This window comes from Nothobranchius furzeri, chromosome 12 (genome assembly GCF_043380555.1).
Source record: "Nothobranchius furzeri strain GRZ-AD chromosome 12, NfurGRZ-RIMD1, whole genome shotgun sequence".
Classification (NCBI taxonomy): domain Eukaryota; kingdom Metazoa; phylum Chordata; class Actinopteri; order Cyprinodontiformes; family Nothobranchiidae; genus Nothobranchius; species Nothobranchius furzeri.
The window spans coordinates 24491044-24510131 of NC_091752.1; the positions used below are offsets into that span (position 1 = coordinate 24491044).

The window sequence follows — 19088 nt, forward strand, 5'->3', positions numbered from 1 at the left end:
GAAGTTTAAAGAGCAAGTCACCCCCAAATCAACTTTATTTTGCTGATAAACTATATAAACGAGTGTCTAAACGTGCTGTAGACACGTGTAGTCAATAATTTGACACTTTAATGCATCATAGTAAAAAAATTAATATTCTGCCTAAGACTGTCAGTGTTGTGCCCTCTTCAGGTAAAATCTCTGCACTCCATTTGAATGTAAATCTGCCATCACGATTGGCTAAGACCTACATTATGATGTTAGCCGGTACCATATGATGTCACAATGTCGTTGTGAGCCTGTGTGTGTGTTTGTTAGTGGCTTTGCCCTCTCGGTCTGCCAGGTAACTGCGTTTGTTGCATTTTTCAAACAGGAAGTTGCAGTGGAGTAAGACTCTGGTAGGGGGTAACTTGCTCTTTAATTAATGCTAAAACTTAATATATTAGTCACAATGACTCAAAAATATGAAAATAAACATACACATTTGAAGTCACTTGTTTAGAAGCAATACTAAATATTTGCTGCTTTTTAAAGTTTAAACATTTTGCTACAGTGTAATGAAAAAAGGTTTACTATATACAGTAGACACCAAAAACTAAAATTTGGACGAACAAGATTTTTTTTTACAGAAAGTTCGCATGAAAAACTAAAAATGCTTGTGCAGCTTTCATCGGAGCTGAAAAGCTCAGAAAATTAAAAGGTCAAGATGGACTCTTCAAGTCTTCGTAGCTAAATTTAATTCTGCGTGCTAATAAATTATCGAATGTATTTTGTTTTCATCTAATATATGGTTGTATTTACCTATTACCGAGACCACAGGGAGGGAGCTGTTCTGTGAGTCCTTGCTTAGCCGCCTAAATTTAGCTTAAGAGTACTTTTTTGTTTTCACAAAGGAGGCTCTCTTGAGGTCACCATGGTAACAGAGGTTCTGAAGCAGGTTATGAGTTCAGCGTTTAACTTCTTCACTCATTCTCCTGTTAATGAAGTCCCAGATTGAAACATTTGACTGAAACAGCATGCCGCATGTCCTAAGTTTGTTTTGAAAACAAAACAGATGAGTTACATCCTCACATGTACAATTTCCCCTGTATGTCAGCGTTGCACTGAGCCTCTCTTGCCCCTGAGCAGGGCACTAAAAAGAGTTGTGCAGCTCCTGAAGCTGCCTTGCTGCGGCTCCACTCTTGCCAGGAGAGAGGAGTGAATGAAACATTGTTTTCAGGCAGTGAATAGTGAATGCACTGCTTCTTTCACACCACTTCATCCGAAGTGGTGGCAGCTTGTAGACTGTGACTCTGCTGTGAGTTTTTCAGTCGAATGCTGGTGGCCGATCTCCAGAATGGTCCAGGAGAACCGTCCTCACTAACCTATGTGTTCATTTACCGTGCCGTTGAAGCAAGACGGGGTGATTTGACACCTCTGGGAGAAGTGTGAGTCTCTGAGTTGGACGTTGTGCTGTGCTGTTGAGGCACAGGGTTAGAGACCAGATTAGAATGTTAATAAAAATATTAATGGGTCAAACAGAGCATCCTCTCCCACCCTTTGCACAAGGTCCTTATCTGGTCAGAGTGCCTTCTATTTTCATCCACCCATCACATGCAAAACAGCTGTGAAGAAAAGCCTGTATATTTAACTGTATTGTGAGGGCGCCGCGGGGCTTTGGCTGGTTTAGCCCATTACTGCTGCACAATAGGGACTTTGACAAGAGACAGCAAGAGGAAGGAAAGATCCTCCCAAAATAGACTGCTGAGAGTGTGTCGCATTGTGGAATCAGCAAGTGTGACTGAGCCACGATAGACAGCGGCAGGCCGTGTTGTTCCAAGTGTTTTACATAAAGACTTCCACTGAAACGTTGGATTTACTCAAGTACAATAAACTGTTGGAAGAGGATAAAAGATGGAGACCAAAGGTGTCTTCACTCTTTCTTTTTTTTCCAGAAGAATTTTTATTATAATGCCTATGTAGATCATAAAGTCAAAGTTCAAATGAAAGGTTAAGAGCAATGCTACATAGACTTCACTTTCACAATATTTTTAAATGAGCAACTTTACACTTTGTAATGGTTTTTATTATGGTAACAACACATTGATTCATTCTTTGCATCAAGTTATTTTGGGCTTTTGAGTTGTGGTTGATTGAAAAAACTGTTTCTTAATGATTCATTAAGCCCCCCCCCCCCCCCTCCTAGACCCCTACAGTTTGCCTACAGAGCCAACAGGTCTGTACACGTCATCCTGCAGCATCTGGACTCCCCGGGTACCAATGCCAGGATCCTGTTTGTTGACTTCAGCTCCTCTACCTTCAGCACAAGCCTCCCAGATCTCCTCCAAGACAAGTTGTCCCAGATGAACTTGCTTGACCCCATCTGCAGGTGGATCGCTGACTTTCTGACAGACAGGAAGCGGCAATTGAGGCTGGGGAAGAATGTCTTGGGCCTGCAGACCATAAGCACTGGTTTTTCTCAGGGTTGTGCTCTCTCTCCTATGCTCTTCTCTGTATGAGGTCTGCTGACTGGATGCTCCTGGAAGCCCCACAAACAAGGCGCAAGCTCAGAGGTGACAGGGCTTTCTCTGTAGCGGCCCCTAGGCTCTGCAATGTGCGCTGCCTTTAAGCATTAGGTCGGCCTCTTCACTGTCTGGTTTTAAATCTCTTTTGAAAACCTATTTTTAAGATTTGGCTGTTAACTCAGCATGAGAGTCTTTTTAGTTCTTAAGCTTTAGCTTTTATGCATTTTTATGTTGTTTATTGTTTTTAAAATCTGTGAAGCACTTTGGTCAGTTTTATACTGTTGTAAGGTGCTGTATAAATAAAGCTTCCTTGTCTATACACTAACGGCTGCACCTCCAACTACGAGTCTGTCAAGCTTATGTTTGCAGACGACATCACCATCATTGGACTTATCTCTGATGGGGATGAGTCTGCCTAAAGAATGGAGGTTGAACGGCTGGTGTCCTGGTGCAGCCACAACAACACACAGAAGACAACGGAAGTTCTGGTGGACACACAGCCCCACTCCCCCTCATAACCCTGTCTGACACTCCCATCACGATGTAGAACTCATGTCGCTTCCTGGGCACCGCCATCACCCAGGACCTCAAGTGGGAGCCCACCATCGTCTTCGTCATAAAACAAGACTAGCAGAGGATGTACTTCCCGAGGCAACTCTTCCAGTACAGTCGATGAGGCAGTTCTACACCGCAGCCATCGAGTCCATCCTCACCTCTTCAATCACCGTGTGGTACGCTGGAGCTACCTCCAGGGACATGAAAAGTCTGCAACGTTTTGTACACTCTGTTAAGAAGGTCATTGGCTGCAAACTCCCCTCTATACAGGACCTGTACACCTCTAGGACATTGAGGCGTGCAGGTTGAATAACAGCTGACCTGTCTCGCACTGGACACTTTCACTCCCATCTGGCAGGAGGCTTCAATCCATTCGAACCAGAACCTCTCACCACAAAAAAACGTATCTTCCCTCTGTGGTCGGACTCATGAATGTCAATGGTAGACTGCCCGCTCCAGCTGCTTTGTTCCAGTCACCTCACCCTGTGTTGTGTTTGCACCTGAACTGATCTGCTCTGACCAGTACCTACACTGACTTGTATATGCAGTAGCTGCTATTGTAATTATTGCTTCCCAAAATATTTTAATTTCATTGTTTGTATTTTTTAATTCTAATTTTTAATTATCATTTATTATTTCTTGCACTAAGTACCGCAGCAATTTGCTAATGTTATGATCCTCGCACATATGGCAATAAACCCTTCTGATTCTGATTCTGACTCTGTATACCAAATGCATTTAATTGTACTATTACGCATACTTTGATACTACAGAACCCGTTACCATTGTAATGGGAGCTTTGTTTCTCAGACAGTATTAGTAATGCAGTACTCAATATCAGCAAATACTCTTAATGTAAGTACTTCTACCTAGTTTTAAAATCTGGTATCTGTACATCTGTAGCTTTAATGACGATTAACTGATCGATCAAACAAATAAGTAATAATGCTCTCAAGATCATGGAGCCATTGTGTTTCTGCAGAGTCCTGATCCTGTGTTTGAAGCATGGGTGGCCTTTTATCTGCACAGCTCATGTCTGATTTGGATGAACGTAGGCCTGCATGAAATAACTAATCTACTGCTGATCAGCAAAGCAAACATTACATTCCCTCTTAGGTTGCAGTCTTATATTAATGTTTTCAAATTTCATTTTGGATGTTGCCCTGTAGAGTTTTGATTTGTATCTGTGGAAGTTTCAGGATGAGTGGTTTGACTGTATGAAATGTTGGGAAAGTGGAATATATGAAAAACTGATTATCAACCCAGAGCAGCTGTTAGACATTGGTGCCTTTGATCTGTTTACATATAACTGATAGAGACTTCTGGCTCCCTTTTGTTTTCCGGTCCTGCAATTATAAAGCAGTTCCAGGTTTTAGGAGAGTGCAGCTGGGTTATAACGAAAGCTAGAGTAAAAAGAATAAATTAGAAGATTATAATATTAATAAGACCGATTGCAGTTTTATGTTAATACCTGTTGACATCATGCCATCTACATGGCTTGACCCTTCATCCTGCAGCATCAATAATTTTTTGTCTACAGGTGGATCAAATTATTACACATTTGACCCACTAGAAATGCATACAGGTGTTTACGCTGGCATGCTTGATCGCTTCCTGTGTCTAATCCAGGAATGAAGACAGAATCGAAAGAACTGAACGCCAAACCTGCACCAAAATGGACAGTATTGAAGCTGCAGAAGAACAGTAAGAATGGGCCAATTCCCACCATTGATGTGTCTTTTTTGTCTGTTGTGTACCTTTTTCATCTAAAACCTGACTGTTTCCTTACATTTTAAAAAATGCAGACATCCCAGTTTAGAAGAGGTTCTGTCGTGGGCACGGAGCTTCGAGTTGTTGCTGCGATCGTTGGAGGGCAGGGAGGTCTTCCGGGAGTTTCTGCGCTCCGAGTATAGCGAAGACAACCTGCTTTTCTGGTTGGCCTGTGATGAGCTGAAGAAGGAGACGAACCCCTCAACCGTAGATGAGAAGGCCAGGATTATTTACGAAGATTATGTCTCTATATTATCACCCAAAGAGGTGAGCCAACACTGTGTTGCTGAAAGAGATCATACTAAAATGAAAAAAAAAAGGTTCTAACGTTCACAAAGATCGAACTTCTAGTTAAACTTTCTGAATTAACGTTTTGTTACCTCAGGTGAGTTTGGACTCGCGGGTAAGAGAAGGAATAAACCAGAGTCTAGCGGAGCCCAGCAGCCTGATGTACGAAGATGCCCAACTCCAGATTTACACACTGATGCATCGAGACTCCTTCCCCCGTTTCCTCAACTCCTCCGTTTACAGAGACCTCCTGGCCAGCAGGAGGCGCACCTGCCTCGACACCTAAACCTCTCCCAAACGTTTGTCATTGCCAACGTACGCCAACAAGACTACTACTTAAACTTCAGATTCCACTATGGTGCCAGAAGTCAGGTTTGGAAAAATCTCTCGCTCTGTTCTGATGGAAAGGACTGAATAACATCCAAAATAGCTGGTATTTTTTTTTTTGTTTTTAAGTTGTGTTTTTAAGCAATTTCTATCCAGTTGTCCACTGGAGCCAGGTCAGCCTTTGCTGGCTGCCTATTGGTGAGTTTGAGACAATTGAAGCTGGCCAGTGGTTGTTTAGCTAGCGATTTGAGCAGTTTGTTCCAGTTGACCGGCCGATTGATCAGCGACTGGTGGAAGCGGCCAACCCGAAGCCCAGGTGTTGGTTAACGAGGACTCCTCAGGTTGTGAGAACAGAAAGAGAGAGGAATAAAGGACAAACCCACTGTTCCTGTACTGTACAATTTAAACCTCATGCTTGTTACTGTCATTTTAGGATCCTGTATTTCAGTCACACATTCATTTATATTTTTTTCCAAGTTTATCTCATTTCTCAGCTGTTTAACATTGTTTTTGCTGTTCTATTTCTTCACGGTCCAATCATGACATCCAGTGGTAGGTGGGAATTGGGGAATCTTTGCCTTTTTAACCAGTAGAAGCATTAGCTCAGCATGCAGCACTCTCTCTACTGTAGCTTAATGATAAAAGCCGCGGACTGCAACTGTTTTTGAATTTTGAGTGGTATTAAGGCAGGGGAGCTGGATCCCTGTCTGATCGCCATGTTCAATCAAGGGAAAAGAGTACACTTGTGCATTTATTTATTTTTTCTGAAGAGATATTAAAGCTGCTGCTGTAGAGGTGCTGCTCTGACCAGCCATTTATATAGTTCCATCTATCCACCCATCCATCTATCTGTTCAAGCACTTTCCTCCATCAGGATTATTTAACCGGGAGAAGTAAGGGCTAGAATTGTGGTTGGGCAGCTACATCTAATGTTACTACTCATGAACTTAAAATAAAAAATCTCTGCTGAGAAATTCACAATGCCTTTGCGTGTAAGAAAAGGCATCGCAAGCACTGCTAGAGATTTGTCCAACAACTTCTATCGCCCATCCTTTTTCTGTCCCCCTCTCCACCTGCTTACAATTTTAACCATCTCAACCTGGCAAAGTGTGGGTTCTCAGTTTGGGCAAAACCCAAGACTGGAGAATAAAATAAATAAGAAACGGAATAAAATAGACATGCATATTGTTTCTGTGAATTTGGCATTATAGGAAAGCCGGTTTTGTTTGGACAACAGTAGCAAACGTAAAGCCTGATCTTTGTTTGAAAGGCTGTAGATGTCGCAGGTTACATAACAGTTAACGGGAGCTAAACAAGATATTTGAGCAGAAATGGGTGTCAAACCGTATTTCCAATATGCTGTGAAGAGATATTTGCTTTGACTTGCTTTTCTGGTACACGGTAGTCCCTCGGAGCAGTTAATTGCTGCCCAAGAGCAGTTTTATTCATTTTTTCATTAGCTGGAGAGGAGGGCTGAATAAATGATGCTACCATGCTACCACATCAGGCGGGCAAAGACATTTGCGTAGTCATGCTCTACACAAGCCTTTAAAAAAAAATTTTTTTAAAGAACAAAAACACAGAAGGCAAATGGGTTTAAGCATGCTGCAGACAAGCAGGTAGCATGCTAATCTTCCCTTCTACTGCCAGCCCTCACACACACATACACACACTGGTTTATTTTTCTAACTTGACTTAAACAGCATGTAGTCATTGTGTGTGTGTGTGTGTGTGTGTGTGTGTGTGTGTGTGTGTGTGTGTGTGTGTGTGTGTGTGTGTGTGTGTGTGTGTGTGTGTGTGTGTGTGTGTGTGTGTGTGTGTGTGTGTGTGTGTGTGTGTGTGTGTGTGTGTGTGTGTGTGTGTGTGTGTGCATACAATACAGAAATAGATTTACCAGGAAATAATAAAAGCGGATGGGGTTTTTTGCCAAATATCTCATTAATATTTTGTTAGAATATAAAAACAGACTTTTTTATGATGTAAACATTTGCAGTAGAAGGTGCATGAGTGCAAAATAAGCAAGCTTCTTTGCACACTGGCCATGTCTATTGGTGAATATCTGATCTTGTTGGTGTCAAAGGTGTTCCAGAAAATGGCGGAACAGATAAATACGGCCGACTTTTTTTAACTACCTGAACTTCACGTGCCAAGCGCGGTCCAGACGACAGGATAATTAATTGGCTTCAATTACTGGGGTTCGATTAGGGTTACTCTGAGAAGCTATCTCATTTTTTTAGACTGTCAGAAAGTCATCTTAACCAAAAAAAAAAAAAAGATAATTCAGAATAAACAAGGTGCTGTACTGGTTGCACGTTTTGCTAAATAGATGAATAACGGCCTGTTATAATTTATTATTTTTTGTAAGGTAAAGACGTTAAAACTAGGGATGTTTGATATTGGCTTCTTAATGTATCCATTACATCTGATATAGGTATAGACTCTTAAAGTGGCAGTGTGTATTTTCCTGGCGCTAAGGGGCAGTCAAGCCCCCACAATGCGGCTCAAAAATTGAAACAGTCCCGGAAGTACCAAAAATTGCAGTTCCACCCTCATCCGCTGGGGGCTGGTGTCAGAAGCGAGCAAATCCTCATTGACTCCCATGTTAAAAACACCAATTTCACAGCAGAAATAAACATGTTTACAGCCTGGTTCCAGAACATGTTTTTTGTTTAAATTATCTAGTTTACACTCATGACAACTCTGAGGGGGGTGAATTTTTTTCTCACTCTTCTGTTTAAGTCTATTAAAAGCCTAAAATTCTGTATAATTAATGAGCATCAGACCCACGTGACCACAGAGCTAGCTCCGTGGAAAGGCCTCAGTAGAGCCTCGGTCTGGCTTGGAAACTGTTCCGGGATTTTGAGTCTCTGTGTTTGTGTATTCTTTTTTGGACATTATTTGTGCAATTGTTGGACAAAATGACTTGCTGTGGCATTAATTGCACTAATAGAGCGTCCAAGGAGTCTCCACTTCATTTTTTAACATAATGCTGCACTTTAGAAAATGGGTTGAAATATAACATGTTGGTGGAGCTGGGTTCCGACTATCGGCTTGTGGAGCTCTCGGGAGACCTCTGTTTTCCACCCGTTCTCCCCTCCCCGTAGCTCGGCGCATCTCTGTCTGCTGCACGGGCTGCTGGCTGGTTCTCCCCTCCCCGCAGCTCGGCGCATCTCTGTCTGATCGCGGCTTCTGTCTGCTGCGCAGGCTGCCGGCTTGTGGAGCTCAGGGATGGAAACCTTTCCACCCGGTTCTCTCCAGCGTTAGCTCTGTGCATCTCCGATCGCAGCGGCGCTTGTCTGCTGTGCGGCTGCCGGCTTGTGGAGCTCTCGGTGACCTCTGTGTTCCACCCGGTTTTACCCAGCAGATCTTTGACTCAGAAGCTCTGGTGTTGTGCACAGTTAACTCCGGTTGTAGCTAGGTTGCTACCTCCGTTAGCTTAGCTCCCACCTCCGTGTTAGCTTTGGGTTAGCTTCAGGTTAGCTTGTAGCTAGTTCGACCGGGTGTCGTCAGTTGTTCCCAGCCTTACTGCCCCACCTCACTTCCCTTTTGTGGAATTGTCTGGGCTTGACGGAACCTGTGACACGGTCAAAATGGCGGTGGTGGCCACCTCCCATTTATCTTCAAAAATGTGTTATTGGAGCCTTTGAAAACCCATTGTCCAATATTTATATGTCGATGGGGGCAGTACATACATTTCAGGGTAGTTTTACACCATATCGCCGTGACTGTCGTTAGTTTAAGAAAACATCACGGTAAATGTTACATGTGGAGCAGAAAGCACACAACCTCAGCGTGACTCCTCAGCCTTTGATTCAAATTCAGTTCAATTCAATTCAAATTCAAAGATACTTTATTAATCCCAGAGGGAAACTAGAGTTTCAGTACACACAATTCTGAGATCAGACATACTTACATAGGCATAGACACATCGCAACCCGAGTCGCGCTACCTTAATAGAGATCAGAGGGTTTATATTTGAGGATTGAGTCAGGTGGAGGAAAAAAAGGCACTTCAGAGTTACCCTCCACAGGAAGGGCAGCATTGTTATGCAGAAAGCACCATTTCTTTGTTATGCAGAAATGCAACAGACTTCAGACATTAAACAACATAAGTGTCCACTAGGTGGGGAGGTAGGGTTGGGACTCTCCTCACATCAGTGCATGCAGCCACGATGAGCAGCGCTCTTCATCACTTCCGTTTGGACAGGGGAGGGAGGTAGTTGGGTTTAGAAAGCACAGTGACTCCTGGAAATGATTCAACGGCCTTCACCAGTCGAAGTCCCACCCAGGCTGGGACAGGGAGACAGAGTTGCCATGGCGACGGCAGCATTCCACATTTCTTCTGAGGGAGAGTTATCGCTTCAGCCTCACAGGCTCAAGGGCACCAGATTCAGATAAGAACTTGTTTTGGGGCCAGACAGAGATAATTTCCTCTCTGTCTTAAAGTTCTGTTGGTCCTCAACCCCTCTAAATCCAATAATGGCGTAATTAATCTATCCCAATCCGTGCTGATACGTCGACTTTCTCCTTGATCGAATCCACCTTCTGTGCCAGAGTCTGAATCTCAGCCAAAGTTCCAAGCTTACGACTCATCTCGACAATTATGAGTTTGTGCGTTCACATCGCGGTGTAATCCATCCCTGAGCTCCGAGATTGAGCCAATATTCCTCGACAGCTCATTCATTTTCCGGTAAGCCATGTAACCGCTCAGGCCAAACAGCACGAAACCTGACACCAACACCTTGAATATCCAGACGTCTTCAGAATCCTCTACAGACAGTTGAGTGAGGCAGATCAGGTTCCACTGTTTCCAGGAGTCCATGATATGCCCAACTGGCTCTGTCCCAGAGGGGCATCCAGGAGCCCCTTCTCCCGTTCTCATTGTTGAAAAAATGTTGTCAATCGCGTTGAGAGACCAACTGACCAGGTCCATTTTTAATAATTTCCAGTTTCCAGAAAAAATGCAGAAGCGCCGTCCACCCAAAAACAGACAAAGAGCCTTGGGATAAGATAGGGAGGAGAGGAGGAAAAAAGCGTCTGTACTCTCCAAGAGCTGGAAGAAGACAGTCCTTCAGTTAATTTCGTAGAGAGAATGAAATGCCGATTGTATTTTTCTGACGCTGTAGTTTCTGGATCTGCTCTGGGTCCTGCGCTTGACGATGACGTCGTCGGATTGTGGCAATACCGCTCGGCCAACATTTATTGCATCTCTTTTTTGATTTTGTTCTTTCACATCAGTTTTGGAAAGAGGTTAGCAGTTTGTTATTAAATTTGTGTTTCTCACTGCCAAAATGTTTTTGAATGTGGTAACGTAAATTCCGTAGGTCGTACATCCAGCCAATCATCTAGTGTGACATCATCAACAGGCGCAGGACCCCGAGCCGGCTAGAAGGAAACATGGCGTCTAATATGGCGTACCCCAAAGACGCTAGACCCGGACTCCTTTGTCTTTTAGACTCAATTTTTATCGTATTTTTCAATGGCTGGACATCATTTTATTAGTTTTCAACAACATTTTGATTAATATTTCCAGAGATTTAAAGGTAAAAATACACCCTGTCACTTTAAATGTGATATTGGTGCAAACCAATACATGTGGGGTCCCCTTCATAAAAAAGTAAAGAAAGAAAGAAAAACACAATTATTTTAGATGGCTAACATCACATATCTTCTTTTTATACTTAATATCTGTGCTAAATATGACGAATTCACTTTCAGTTAGGTCAGTTGTGCCAAATAAACAAAAATATATTAATACCTTGAATGTGTCATGTTTCATATTTTCTGAGAGAAGTAGTTAAAGAGTTTGATGTATAATCTGTGCATGGTATGTAAAAGTTGTGTTATTAAAAGACTAAATACCGATAACGAATTTTTCCGATATTACATTTAATGCCAAGATCGGCCGATGATATCGGACATCCCTAGTTAAAACCAATGATATTCCCACAAGTTTCCCTGGTCTCTCACTGAAATATACTCTTTAACCTTTGTTAATGCAGCTCCTAAAGACAATATACATGAAGGTCCACCAGATCTATCGCTTTCTGCTTTAATCAACAGCTGTGCACATGCATGCGTCCTGGTAAACATTTCTAAAAGTGGAGGTCAGTTTTCACACTTGCTCCTTTGAAAAAAAAAACGTTTTATTCGCGGACGAATAAAAATAACTAAAAGCATTTTTAGATCTTGCATTTCTGGAACTTTTCCACTCATGAAGCTCTGACTGGCAAAATTACTCCTCTGCACAATAGTTATTTCCTTTTTGTCTATTTGTCAACTAACACAAGAATGTTTCACCACAAACCAGATAATGAAATCATGGTGCAATCAAACCAAGTTTACATTTATAAATGATGTGAGATGTGTGTATCTAATGGCATACATGTAACCGTGAAAAAGCTGAAAGCCAGCAGGTTTAGAGCTGGCGTGAGTCTCTGGGTCTGGTCTTAGAAGATGGGTAGAAACAGAGCAGAAACCCATATTTCCTGCTTTTGTCCTCTCCTCCTAACTTATTCTGACTTTTACCCAGTGGGGAAAAGTACATGCTTGTGTATTTTAGAAAATGTGGATTTTACAAGCAATGATGATGATGTGAACTGATGTAGTGTCATCGCTGAGGTTAGATTTTTGAAATTTCCATGGATTCCAAGTGGGTGTTTGAAACAGGGCTGTGGTTTCATTGAGAAAAAAACAACAAAAGAATGGGAGTCAAAGTGTCCTGATGAGATTGGAGGTCTGCAAAGCTTTGGCCTTACTGACATGTTTATTTTTATTTTTTGTCTTAGTAATGAAAAAAAAAACAAGAGACAAATGTCGTCGTAGGCTTTTCACTACCTCTCATGTTGGTTAATTTATTTCACATCTAGTTTTAAATGTACAAGATTTTTTTTCTTTTGTTTTTGCTTTTAGATCTACTTGAAGCCTAACACTGTAAACAAAAAATGTGCACTGAAAAATGATGATGTATATGACCAGAAAGGTAAAAGAGAGAGAGAGTGAGAGAGCTTGGCCTAGTCAACATTATTATGACTATTTTTATTTAAATGTATATTTGTTTTTTAATTGTGTTGAGCTGAACTAGAGTTTGCATCTCTATAAAGAATTCAGGAATCCACTGTCTAAGGGCTAATCCCATTTTTTGCCTATGCAAATCTGTTACTGTGGGCGAGTCGGGAAAGGGCGAGCTACCGTACCTTTCACCTGCTTTAGATGGACCATGGTTTACATTGCCCTTTGCTGATATTCTTCAATCTTATTCAGCAAAAATGTATAACTTATTTTTCTTTCTTTTAAATACTAATAAAATATATACGTACATAACAAGTAACATACAAAGAAAATAGTATATGCCTTTCGTGATGATGAAAAAGAAACCTTGTTGAAAAGAAATAAATGTGTTGTCTGACTTTATGTGTGATGGAGTTTTGGTTAGATTACTGGAACTCCGCTACCAGGGGAGCGCTCTTTGCTCAGGCTACAGCTCGACCAGCTAAACCATGTGCAGTGTTGCCAAACTGAGGGGAAACAAAACTACCACTTAAATCTTTACCCAGCCATTGTAACATTGTGTCGTATTTTAAGCTAGACTGTGTAATTTTTGACAAAAAAAAAAATAAAGAAGCCGTCAGTTTAAGAGTAGATGCTGAATTGAAGCAGCACTAAAGCTGTTTCCTCTCTGGGCTACGGCTGTTGGAAAAGACACAAAATTTTTGAGATTTAGTCTCAAAGTATCTTAATTATGCCTTCATTTCTTTTCAGTTCATCTTCATTTAATTTGCACCACACCTATATCATGGAGGACATAATTGCTTAAAGGGGTCCTAGAACAATGATTTTCCTTTTTTCATTATTATTATTAAAAACTGTTCACTGAGGGTCTTCAACGTATATGAAACTTTCTTGGGGCTCAAAATTTCCCAGGAGCCCTGATCCATGGCCAAACACAACCCCATAATAAAGCCTTACAATGGAAAGACCGCTTTGCCCCGCCCACTCGGCTCAATGACTAGAGTTGATCGAATGGAACCGGTTCCAACTGTTCATTTTTCCCGGAATTGCTCAACTTTTTGTATTTCGATTCCTAGTTGTTGTTGTTTTTTTTTTTTGGGGGGGGGGGGGGGGGGGGGTAGGGTTAGGGTTATTATAGTTGCCTAACAGTTAAAGAATGCAATATACGACTTTTATTGTCAATGGCAGTGAATGAGTTGACGAGAGGTCATTCGCTTACAGAGGCTCTCTTCGTCCTACGCCATGATGTTTTAAGGTGTTTGTGCATCATCAGTCGTTGTGCTCCCCTGAAAGGAAAGATCTACTTTGCAGATTTTGCACTGTGCGTGCTTCTTTCATATCTTTGTAAAATGCTCCCAAACGTTTGATGTACGTTTCTGGCTCGCCGTGTCTTGTTTTCCGGTGAAGCGACGGCTGACACGGATGGCCACTATGCGCATGTGCCTCAAGCAGAAAGGCGGAATGCAGCAGAAGTTGCCGCAGCAGGCAAAACATTTTTGGTCAACGTGATTTTGTCGAATTGACTAATCGTGGCAGCACTACTGCCTGTTTTTGTCAACAGCAAGGGAAATGTGGGTTTGAATTCTAGGACATATTTAAAATAGAAGGAAGGGCACTAGTGTATTACCAGTAGCTGCATTCCATTTAATTGAGGTTCTGCTCTTTGGCGCTTTTACAAAACAATCAACACTCACAGCTGCAGGAGTGGAATGCGGCCCTCACTATTAATGAACAATTGCGGAAATTGAACTGCGGAAATTGTCACATTTCCAGGAGTTTTGTACTAGTCTAAAACTTTATCGGGCCAGAAATATCTTTTACTTGTTTTTTTTTTTTGTCTTATCAGTCACACCTTTTTTCTCACATTTCTCATATTTTCTGTCGCACTAAGCTAACTTGTTAAGAGTTCCAGATGCCTGAGAGTATTTAAAAAGAAAATGTATTCAGCGATGTTGCCTTGTCAATATTCCAGCAACAAAACAGTCAGGCTCTGCAACTCCTGCAAGAACGTTAATACTCACAGCTGTTTAGAGACTTTTTAGAAACTTCCTGACAAGTGATGTTTTGCACTTTGTCACCAACAGTCACAGCCCGGTGGGGATACCAGCAGACTCTTTACCGTTTATGAAGTCACCTTTGCCTTTTTCTTTATTCAAAAACTGCATAGGGCTGTGAGGATGCAAATCTGGAGGCGAGAGAGGCGGGTCAGTACGTGCATGTACAGGAACTTGTTTTTTCTTGCTTTTTCTTGCTCTTTTTGTAGCCACATCCAGACTGTCACTGTGCTGTTACAGTAGCATTCATGTGGATCAGAGGCTTTAATGCAATAACTACAAGAGAAGTCATCTAAATGACTAAGTCCACTCAAGACTGCTTTTTCTTATAGTTTTAAACATATTTTTTTCATTTCAGGGGATGGAAGTGATGACACTCCTGACCCAACAATGAACCTGATTTTTATTTTTTTTTTTCTTATAGCGGCTAAACATGGACAAGTTTATCCACTAATATAGGTTTGAGTGTTCCCTCAGTTGGGTATGGTGCCTCCATAAGCTTCACAGCAGACCTCGTGATCTCTTTCTGTCTCACTTAATGTTTCTCGAATTCTCACTTTGTCTCTCATCACGTATAATATCGTAATTAGAAGTCAGAGCAGAAACGACCCTGTTAAACAGCAAAAATGACTCCGTTGTCTCTGCTACACAACTCCCGACGCCCTCACGCTGTCTTTTTTGTGCCTCCTCTAGAGGTCTTTGTTCTATTTGAGGAAAGAGAGCAAGTTTGTACAAGACTGAAGTTGGTTATCAACCATTTTAGGCAATCACTTTTCTCTTTATTGATTTAGATGCCTAAACTTCTTGGTTATTGTCATGCATTTGTAGATAGATCGCAGTTGTTGACAAATGAGCTGCGAGTGAAGATATATTAAAAAAAACACGGTCACTTTAGACACTTTAAAAAAGTGACATTTTTTATTCAGCATGCTTTGTGCTAAATAAATGAAATAATTCAGTTATTTGCTATAAACGATACTGTATGAGTATGTATTCAAGTACTGCAGTATGCAGACAATTCAAAATATGAGAAACTCTTTTGAGAGGTTCATATTTTTTCTTCTAGTGTGTTTGAATATTAGAGAAGGTTATGGGAACTTAATTCTTGTTTTGGGTGTCTCAAGAATTGCCAGAATGATTAAACAACCCCTCTTTGTATTAACAAGTGATAAATCATTGTTGGTTGTTTTCACATGCATGAATAGATTGATTTTCCAAGACAGTGGTGTTTAATCAAGTATTTGATCAGTCAACCTCACATTTCTATGATTTTTCACCTGTTACTGTACCACGATGTAAAATGGTTAATAAGAGAGACACATAAAAGGAATTGATCTCTTTGTGTTTAATAATCAAGTGTAAACAGCAAAATATAAACATGTTTTAACTGTGTAAACCCTTTTTGAAACATTTGAAACTGAAAGATTTAGAGAAAATCAATACCTCTTTTAGCTGGTTAGCTAACCTTGTGAGTAGCATGCTAAGGCTAGTTAGCTGAAACTACGGTTGCCAACAATGCCACTGTGAATTTATTTACGGATAAATTAAACTGGTGTGTTGCGTCTTTTGGGTACAAGTAACCACAGCGCGGGGGTTATACACATGATAATCTTATTACCATAGTTTGCTAGTTAATACGATTTACTTACTTACTAGCAAAATTCCATGGTAGCAAACTATGATATTAGGATGGTTAGCTAGCTAGTTTTGTTCCATTTAATGAAAAACTGCAAAAAATACAAGAAAATACGTTGTTTTTACGTGTTGATGATTCAGTTCATTAATGATTGCCCCACAACTCAGAATGATTTAATCAGAAGTCTTCACCTTTGGCCCTCGGGCCCCTTTCCAACAAGTTTGAGTCGTTCACCTGATTCAATGGCTCTGTTACCTGTTTAGCAGGCCATCAAGCTAAATTTTCATGTCTAAATTTTAGACACACTCATACACACATGTTCACACAAAAGTCTCACTTTTAAGCTCCATGTTTGTGTCCATATTATGGCTGGGCAATAAATCATAAATGTATCTTTATCAAATTTTAAGACTCAGATTGGTATAACTTTTCTCATGTCAATAAATCTGATAATGAAAAAAAGAAAAGATGTGTGTAGGTTGATGACTTTCGTGTCCCTTTAAGAAGCTGTACCACCTTGAGTCATATGACAATGTGACTCAAGGTGGTACACGTGACAGCCCCATCTATTGAACAACTGTCCTTTTTGTGCATACCTGTAGTTATCGTCCATTTATCGTTATCGAGGTGAAATCTGGTCACAGGTTAAATATATGTAAATATACCTTGATATTGATTTCAGGCTGTTTCACTCAGCCATAGTCCAGATGTTGTAGATCAGGTGTGTTGAAGCAAAGAAAATCTTTTAAATTTAGAGATTTCTCTACTTTAATTTACCTGCTTATAATCTGTTGGTGATTAGTTTCAAAGGCTTCTGCTTAACTTTATGATTTAACCATTGAATCAAGTGTGTTGGAGCCATGGATAGTGCCTCTCGGGGACCAGGACTGGAGACCTCTGATTTAGATCAGTGCCCACATTTAACTAGAAGGGGATCTTAAATCTCAGGAGCCACTTTTTTTTCTCTTCATTTATGAAAAGATTGTTTTATTGTGACTTATTTTTTTTACCTCACTAATAAATCAAACTTGGAATTGCTCAATAAATTGTTGATTCGAGACAAACATCTTGAAAATGAATTTTAGTGAGATTTCAGAAACAGGATCTGGGATTACTTTTGTGATGTTTGCTTTTTCTGGTTTTGCTAATTAGATAATGATATGGATAGCATCCCTGCACCACTTTTCTGAGACAGCATTCCTTATTTGAATTTCTGAAAGTTGGCAACCCTAGCTAAAACTGACAGCCTGACTCAAAAACGTAATATAGTTTGTCTACCATATTCTTTCCCCCTTTTCATGAAAGGCTTATCAGCCTAGATATTTCATTAAGCTTTAAGAAGATATTCCACAAATACTCTTTTGTATGTTCATTCAGTGTTTTTATTCATAATCTATTTCTGGTTCTTTTCTTAAACACAAAGTTTTTTTTCTGTGTAAGAAAAGAACAAGAAACAGATTTCACAAATAGTTGAGTAACAATTTTATTTTTTTTCTGAGATCAGTTTAAATATACGACTAAGTACAACAAGGGTGGATCAAATGTTCCATATTACAATCAACCTTTTCTTTCCACAAGCTGTTGGGATATTAAATCACCTGCTCTGTTGCACTAAAAGAACCCTGAAAATATTTTTGTTACAAGTTCATGTATGTTGCTGTTTCACCTCTCTGAACATGCGTGTTTTTAGCATGTAAACCACCAACACGACTGATGTGGGCAGGCAGGTGAACACGCACAATTCCAACTGACCTGTAACTGTCACTAGATGCTGTACATTGTTCTGGATCATTTTATTATTATTTGTTTTACTGTTTCGTTTTCAGAAGACACACAAAAAGTTGTTGTTTATTGTCCTCAAACCTCATTCGAGTTTAGTCACATTAATGCCGTGCCCATGTTGTGGTACATTCTGATCTACTTACTCTTCTGTGTCTGTCTACATGTTTACATGATGACATGTTGCATTAAGAGAGAACTACAATCTATGGTTACTGCCCTTGGATATCCGTAATTTAAATAGTGCTGCTAGAGAGAGAAATCTAAATGTAACAACTTATAATAAAGACTTTATTAATAGATTTTTGACCGTTGTGATTTTGCCTTTTTTTCGCACCCACACGTTTTTATTTATGTATGCCTAAGAGCCAGTGTGTCCTGAGATCTGTTTTATCTTCGCCTTTCATCAGATAAAATATCTCAACATTTGAGCCATGCTGAAGTGTGCGAGAAGTCAATAAGTGTCTCTCGGAGGCCTTGTTTACTGATGAGCTCGCCGCTAGTAAGAGTGCACCCAAGACCAAAGCAGGCAAATTCCACCTTAAAACAGCTCCAGTCTATTAGTGTGCAAATGTCACTGTTTTTAAAGAATCACTCTTATTGCATCCAGAAGTCAGATCAGGTGAAGATCGGACGACAGCGTAAAAACATCGCTTGTTGTTTTAGTTGTTTTTTCTATTGACCACTGTGTACAATAGGTAAGTTCCATCCTTCCATCCATTTTGGGCCGCTTATCCGGGGTCGGGTCATGGGGGCAGCAGCCACAGCAGAGAGGCCTAGACTTCCCTCTCCCCAGCCACTTGGGCCAGCTCCTTGGGGGGAATCCCAAGGCGTTCCTGGCCAGTCGAGAAACATAGTCCTTCCAGTGTGTCCTGGGTCTTCCTTGGGTCTTCTCCCAGTTGGACGTGCCCGGAAAACCTCGTCAGGGAGGCATTCTAACTTGATGCTCGAGCCACCTCAATTGGCTCCTCTTGATGTGGAGGAGCAGCAGATCTACTCCGAGACCCTCCCGGATGACTGAGCTTCTCACCCTAACTCTGAACTCATTCGCTGTCAGCCGTTTCCTGATCGTTTAAGGTCTTCACTGCTAGCATTTCTGCCATTTTTTGTTTTTTTAAGACTGACAGAACGTTGCACGCTAGGATGATGTTGACGCCAAAACAACCAAAACAGAGGAGACTTACCT

General features: G+C 40.9%; 1 protein-coding gene across 2 annotated transcripts in view; it reads left to right on the plus strand.

Moving 5' to 3' along the window:
• rgs17 (regulator of G protein signaling 17) overlaps nucleotides 1-12835 on the plus strand; it is a 35313-nt gene extending 22478 nt beyond the window's left edge. For both annotated transcript variants that reach the window (XM_015944564.3, XM_054750217.2), the window contains 3 exons: nucleotides 4668-4742; nucleotides 4844-5075; nucleotides 5194-12835. In XM_015944564.3, the coding sequence (XP_015800050.1) occupies nucleotides 4668-4742; nucleotides 4844-5075; nucleotides 5194-5382 (496 nt within the window). In that variant the 3' untranslated portion in view covers nucleotides 5383-12835. The remainder of the gene's footprint in view (nucleotides 1-4667; nucleotides 4743-4843; nucleotides 5076-5193) is intronic.
• The last annotated feature ends 6253 nt before the right edge of the window (nucleotides 12836-19088 follow it).